We start from the raw sequence: 7,736 nt of genomic DNA on the forward strand, positions 1-7,736 counted from the left end.
AAAAAGCTCTTCTTCCTTTACTTGCTTCCACCTAGGCATCTTATAGTGAAGGATGGGAAGGAAAGTTTCCTGGCCAACTTCTCAGTGAGTTCTCCCTCAAACTTTCACGTTTGCTGTCCTGGTCACTGGTCCTATATAGCTCCCTAGCTGCTGACTTCTGGCAAGAGTTGGCTTTCTCTCCAACCTCCTTGCTCACATTGCAATCACACCCAATCAGGCACAATTAGCTAATTCCTCCAAAAACAGCTGCAGAGCCACTCCCAGACTAAAGTTATATCATCAAGCCCAAAACAGGTTGTTTGACAGTGATTGTGTTAGACTTAACTATTTATGGTTTTAAATAATTGCTTTCCTTTCATCTTGGTGTGCTCCCGGACCAAGAGTTATGCATGCCCAGAAGAGGAGTCATGTCACTTTGACCCAGCATCTGTACAGCTTGTGCTTCAGCAGGGCTTTTTGGTGCTTTTATCTAATAGCTGATTGTTAGTGCTAAAAAAGCCCTGCTGGAGCGTGCGAGCTATACAGATGCTAGGGAGCCAGGTCAAACTGACGCAATTCCTCTTCTGATAAAGTGCTGGGGGGGGTTTTGTCCACATCTGTGAGAACTCAGAGCTTACTATTGCTTGCGAGTGGGAAAGATTGTTCACTTTGGACCGCTCCGTTAAAATTTATTTTCCAAGTGCCTAGGTAGGGTCAAAACAGAAAATTTGTGTAAAATCTCCAAACATAAATCTGGCCTTTGTTGCTGCCATCTAGTGCCTGGCAGAAGAGTTACACATGGATAACTTATAAATACTTATGACCAATGGAAGTTGGGCTTTTCCCCTTTTTCTTCTAAGCATTTTGTTGTATTAAACTCAGCAGTTTCATTCTTTGATACAAACCAGAGTAATAAATATTAAGCTTGCACGTGATGATTTTGAATCAGGAAGGGCTGAAAACAGTGCAGGTAATGAAATCATGTCTGCTGTCATTCTGCTAGGAAGCATATTTTTATTTTATTTTTTTACCTTTAACTGTTCAGAACCATACATAGCTTTTATTGCTTTTGTTCTGACATTTCAGAACTGATTTTAGGGTCATTGTCTTTTGCACACATCAACTGTAAGATAATTAAATTTGGTCTGTATCTACTCAAAGAATAAACCTTATGGAAGGAATAATTTAAATGACAATATAGGTCTGCTATGAAATCCTATACTCAGGCAAGCTATGTTAGTATACAAATTATATGTGTTAGTAGTATTGGTGTGATGTTGTAGACCACCTGTCACTCAGAGTAAATTTTCTACATGACACCAGATTTCCTCAACAAGATCTTGAGCCATCAACCACCTCCCCACAAGATGGCTATTCTTACAAACATGGATTTCACTAGCCCACACTTAACACCACAACTGCCTGCCTGAAATATGTGCAAGAACATGGACAACACTCACATTTGTAACCACAACATACTGCATAAATCATCTACTTCAGCTCTAACCCGCAATTTCACTTTTAACAGATGTTGCTCTCTCCAAATAACGGACACAGCTACGAGTCCAAAGATGGTTTCCCAATTTATCAACTTCTATTTTATGAGTAGAGCGAGGTAGTTAGCCGTGTTAGTCTGAAGTCAGGCAGAAAGCAGGACAGATTTGCATTTTATAGACTAACTAAATCAGCCTGGGATCATGAAAGCTTATGGTACACATCTCTGATTTAATCTATAAGGTGCAAATCTAACCTCTTCATAAGTCTATTAAAAGAAGTTTGTTTTTTTTTTTTCATGGCACCACCAAATCTCTATTATACCATATAATCTGGACTTGCTTATTGACTTCCACCACAGGTTCAACAACTACTCTTTCCTGATCAAATTTCTCTCTGGTACACTCTTACACTAACATCAGCTTTCTGGATACCATAATCCACATCTAGGCTGACACCCTACAAACCACTATAAACAAAAAAAAACCCCATGGACCACCATACTTACATCCACAAAACCAGTAATCATTCCAAACACACCAAGAACACTATAATTTACAGTCAGGCCCTCAGATACCACTGCATCAGCTCTGAGGAGAATACTCATGACTCTCACCTTACCAACCTGAAAAATGCCTTTACCCAGCAACGGCACTCCAGCAGAGAAACAGATCATATCTTTGAAAAGCCCATCCCCTATACCCAATGCCTCAGAGCAAATTACCCCAATAAAAATAGAAAATCCTTATTGACCACATACCTCTGGTAGCTATCTACCATCCTATACCTGAGCTAGTAAGAAGGATCACCAAACAACTTCAGCCCATACTCAGAAAATGAACAGACGTTGAGAGAAATATTCCCAGCTCGCCTGCTCCTGGCTTTCAGACAGTCCCAAACCTTGCCCAACTCATCATTAGAAGGAAACTCTTCTCTGATTGGCAAGCAACAAATGGGGCACAACCCTTCCTTAATAATAAATGCAAAATTGGTCAACTTATCTCTATTACCACAACAACTGACATCTCCTAAAATGAAACCATCTGAATTTATGGATCCTACATGTGTTTATTCCATAATGTGGCATACTTTATCCAGTACATTGAATGCTCTCATGGAATCTATGTGGGTAAAGCTAGGCAAAAGCTAAACATCAGAATGAATGATCACAGGAAAAGGATAAAAGACAGAGGCACACAAACATGGGTAGAACACTTTTCAGAAAACAACCACTCACTTTTCAATCTCACAATACTCATGCTCGCGGGAAATTTACAAAACCCCTTTAGAAGATGGGCGTGGATACAAAAATGTATAAACTCATGGGATTTATGAAAATTCAGGGAGTAAACACAGACATAGACTATATGGTTCATTATAACCTATCTAGAATCCCTGCTAATCTCTCTGTACTCCAAAGATGATAATGACTCTTCCTTTTTGAATGGCCTTGCTCTGCCACTAAAGCAGTTATCCTTTGTACTGCATCTCTCCTGTCTTTAGCTGTTCCTTATAATGTCCCTTTGCTCCTAAATTAAATAAATGGAGTAGGGCTGTAAGTAAACTATTTTACTTACAAATGGAGTTTTACACAGGCTACTGTTTCTTAGCTCAAGCTGTGTCTGTTTCTTTCCCAGAACTAAAGAAGGACACTTTGTAAGCCTGAAAGCTCATCTACTACCTCCCCCAATTACAGTTGATCCAATAAAAGATATCACCCCCCAAAAAATCCTCACTCCTTGCATATGTCCTAGTAGGAAATCTGCATGACGTTCCAGATATATCATGTAATTTTCAGCTGATTGCTAAGATATATCAAAGACACCTCTGGCATCTAATATAAGCTGTCATTTGGTACACACCATCTTCAGATTGGTTCCTTAGAGCCCCTATACACATACAAGTAAAGGAATGATTTGATCTAATGTGTGATCTACACAATCATGCCTCCTGCCATGTCACACGTGCATGGCACAAGGCATTATTGTGGGACCACACATTAAGGCCAGCTGCACCTTATTGCTCGTGAAGATGAAGCCTGAACCTGGGCTCCCCCTGCATCTGCAAGCAGGCATCTATAGCTGAGAACCCCACTTTGCTGAGGGGGCTCCTAGTACTGGGGCCATTTGCAGCCGGGATGCAGAATCCCGTACTTGATGGAGTTCTGAGCCCTAGATGCACCTCATCCGTAGCTGGCACCCAGAGTCCTATAACTGATGGGGTTCTGGGTCCCAGCTGGCGGTGATGTGCAGCTGGAACCCAGAGACCCATCAACTGCAGGACCCTTGGTCCCAGCTGCAGGTGAGGTGCAGTTGGCACCAAGAGCCTCACGTGGAACCAGGTTTCACCCCCCCGACACTTGTAAATCGTGGCAACCACAACCCCCCAGAGCTCAGGGGTTGCACTCCTATGGCTGGGAGCCCTGATAGCTGATGGTCTCCCAGCTGCAGAGAAGACCGTGCTACATGTGCAAATCAAAGCTGGATACCAACCAGCTATGAAGTTAAAACACATTTTCAAGGTCTAACTTTATAGCTGGTTGGAGCTTTTATTGTGTGATAGCTACTTTGCACATGTAGCTGGTCTCAAGTAATTGTGCAATACTTGTAACATGTACAAAGGGCCTCTAAAAATGTTTTTATTTCCAAAATTGTATTATAGTGAACTTATTTGAATCTTTCATCCAAAAACCTTATTTTGTATATTGGATGTAGTTTGCCTATATAACTTTCTCACCTCTGAAATGTAGACAGATGTGAACACAAACCACTTCTGCACAACAGTTTAAGTCAGAAAAGGAAAATACATCATCCAGTGAAAACTGAAAAGGGATACTTACATAGTAAAGTATAACTTATTTCCTAGAAAATGTATTATTGTCATGGATTAGACAACATACTTTTTGAAAGAGAGTTTGGAATGCCACGCAATTGTATAAGAAAGGAAAAAATGATACTGCATTCTAAATATAAATAATATAAGATATACATATCCTGAGAATACAAACATAATTGTCGTAATCATTAAGTGCCTAAAAACTTACTATAGATTTTAGTAAATAGTAGAGCTCATATTTTAGAGGAGTTAGCACAAAGCTCTATAGGTATTGAAAGGAAAACATATTTTCTCAAACAGAAACACAAGCCCAGCTTAGTGCAAAGTTAAAAGGTACTAACCTGACTGCTTTTTCTCTGCTCCTGCATGGCATCCTCAACAGCCTGAGCAATCTTCTCTTTGTCCCTGGTACGTTCTGCCAGCCATATTTCTCTTTCCTCTGCATGAATTTTTTCCATGTTTTTTCTTTCCTCTTCAACTGCTTTTAAAATGGCCTCTTGCATTGCTTCTTTTTCAATCTTTGAAACAAATGAAGTAAAAATGAATGACAAACAAAAGCACAAACAAATGCCTGAATAAAGCAAATTATTTTCTTTAGCCAGGACTGGCAAGTCTACAGGATATAATTGTGACAGGACAGTAGGGGGCATTCCTGCTTTGAGCCGCCCATCTTACTGCACCCAACCAAAAACCCCACTTGCAGTATCTCCCCTGGGGTGCCTACGTCTGGCTGACCCCCTTCCTGGAGCACACCCGCAAGCCTGAAGTAACCACTGCTACCACCTAGGGTCTAGTTTTTGTTTAGGCTCTGTGCCCCCCGGGGTACACAGACCTTGTGGATCTTGAGGGTGCTTAATGCACCATGAGATTTTGGGGTGCTTCCTTTAGCCTGAAGCATTCACAAGCTGTCTCCTGCTCAGGAGAAGTGGTCCCCCAAAGCTGATCCCTTCTCTCTTAAGTACACCCTGTGCGACATTCTTAGACAGATAGATTTATTGATTAAAGAGGGATGGGGTGAAGAAAGAATACAAACTACAGGGGAACTGCCTTGAGTTAATCCGTATGGGTTTGTTTAGCTTTTAATACATGTCTAGAACACTCAGTCCTAAATTACTGGCTAGGTTTCTGGTAGGTTACTCACAGTTCTATCCAGAGACTGATGGAGCCTGCTCTGGAGGCCGCATGGTTTACTGGCTGTGCCCCCAAAATGTCTGCCCCGCTTCCAGGAAGAAGGGACCCTATATATACTTATCTTGATCTCAACACTAAGTTCCAAACAGCAGCAGACCCATTGGCTGCTGACTGGTGCTTCCAAATGACATCAGCCCTTACCAGGTGAGATGGCTAATCACATGACCTGCAGAGGTGGGAAACAGACAAAAGGAGGAGCAGATTTCTCCTCCCTTTGGAATTTTACCTGCCTAAGTAACCTGCCTGACCAGCAGTACCATGAAGAAACCCAGGAAGTACAGGGGTCACTGAGTTTGTCCCAAGAGGAGAACCAGAGAGAGGGAGGTTTCTTCACAATAATGAAAGAGATAGACACTTTCACGTCTATGCCATCAGTACAAATATCCAGAAGGAATATCCACAGAACGCCTATTTGATAATTACCACGGAACAGCTATTGGATAATGAAAAATGAGTTAGAGATGATGGAGAGTTTAAATTCCTACCTGTTCAAATCAAATATAAAAAGGCAAGTGCAGTTTGGAAGGGAGAAAGCTGAGGGAGGAGATGATAGAGGTGTATCTGAAGACGGACTTTTTGATGTCCTTAATTTTTGTCGCTAGCCTGAGTGCGACCCTATGCAAAAAGCCTGCAGAGTACACGCCAGCTAGCCAGATTGCAGGGCAGGGACAGATCCAGGAGTGGGATCTATGGGGGAATGGGAAAGGGAACAAGATAAGAGCCAAAACTGGTTCCTAATAAGCTGGGGTTTCCATCCTAGGGCAGGAATAGAAGCTCCCCCAAAAGTGCGTTCTCTTACTGCTCCCACCTTCCAGTCACCCCAGGAAGCACAACCAGCACCCCCTACACTCCAATCACAATCACAATCTATTAAAGCATGTTACCTTCTTTAATTCACTTCCACTTTATTTCTTTTTAATTTATTTATTTTTATTTATTTTTATTTTTTCACTCAGTGGCTAACTTGAACTTGGCATGAGGTTCAATAAGAAGCACAGTCCTGCACTTAGGAGGGAACAATCCCATGCACCGGTACCGGCTGGGGACTGACTGGCTAAGCAGCAGATCTGCAGAAAAGGACTTGGGACTTAAAATGGACAATAAGCTGAATATAAGCCAACAGTGTGCCTTTGTTGTGAAAAAAGAGAATGGCATAGTGGGCTGCATTAGTAGAGTATTGTCAGCAGATGGAGGGAAGTGATTTTTCCCCTCTATTCTGCACTGCTGAGGAGACATCTGGAGTACTGTGTCCAGTTTTGGGCCCCCTGCTACAGAAAGGATGTTAACAAATTGAAGAGAGTACAGAGGACAACAAAAAAGGTTAAGAGCTTGGGAACAAGACTTATGAGGAGAGGCTGAGGGAACTGGGTTTATTTAGTCTGCAGATAAGACAACTGAAGGGGGATTTAACAGCAGCCTTCAACTACCTAAAGGTGGTTCCAAAGAAGATGGAGCTAGATTGTTCTTAGTGGTGGCAGTTGACAGAGCAAGGCAATGGTCTCATGTTGTACCAAGGGAAGTTTAGGTTAGATATGAGAAAACCTCTCTCACTAGTATAGTAAAGCACTGGACCAGGTTACCCAGAGAAGTTGCAGACTCTTTATCCTTGGAAGTTTTTAAGACCCAGCTTTGGCTGGGGTGATCTAATTGGGGATGGTCCTGCTATGAGCAGGGGGTTGGACTAGATGACCTCCTGAGGTCCCTTCCAACACTAATTTTCCATGATCCTATGACTTCCTTCATTTCTCCACCCAACCCCCATCCCTATTTCCTTTTCACCCTCCATTTCATTACCAACCCACATCCCATTAACTCTCTGCCACCCACTTTCATAACCCTGCCCCACCCACCTGTGCAACACACCCCACCTAGAGCAGGGTTAAAGGCCTGTCCCTGCTCACCAGCCCTGTAGTAGCAATTCACAGATATAGCTCCTAGTCTGCCCCCATTTGCCTGCCCTCTAGTGGCAAGTCACAGCTGTGCAGGAAGGGGACAGTCAGAGAAGGTTTTTAGTCTTATGGTATGATTGCTCCAAACTCAAGCTAGCACTAACACTGATCAATGTTTGAGCAACAAAAAGTGCAATGTGCAACAAGGCCCCTAGTGTGTCATGCTCAGACAACTCTCTCTATATAAAAGCCTTAGTCTGTCTGCCTGTAACGCTTTATTTGCACTCTGACTGACTGCCTTGGCAGCCAATCAGTGTGTGAATAAAGTAGTAGGGACAGCAGGTGGCG

The 7,736-nt window shown here is 42.4% G+C and overlaps 1 protein-coding gene across 4 annotated transcripts in view; it reads right to left on the reverse strand.

The window, feature by feature from the left end:
• The window catches only part of CCDC91 (coiled-coil domain containing 91), a 340,351-nt gene that overhangs the window by 134,867 nt on the left and 197,748 nt on the right, over positions 1 to 7,736 (reverse strand). For all 4 annotated transcript variants that reach the window (XM_019544238.1, XM_019544237.1, XM_019544236.1 and 1 more), the window contains exon 11: positions 4,650 to 4,826. In XM_019544238.1, coding sequence (XP_019399783.1) covers positions 4,650 to 4,826 — 177 coding nt within the window. The remainder of the gene's footprint in view (positions 1 to 4,649; positions 4,827 to 7,736) is intronic.

This window comes from Crocodylus porosus, unplaced genomic scaffold (assembly GCF_001723895.1).
Source record: "Crocodylus porosus isolate Cpor-Errol unplaced genomic scaffold, CroPor_comp1, whole genome shotgun sequence".
Taxonomy (NCBI): domain Eukaryota; kingdom Metazoa; phylum Chordata; order Crocodylia; family Crocodylidae; genus Crocodylus; species Crocodylus porosus.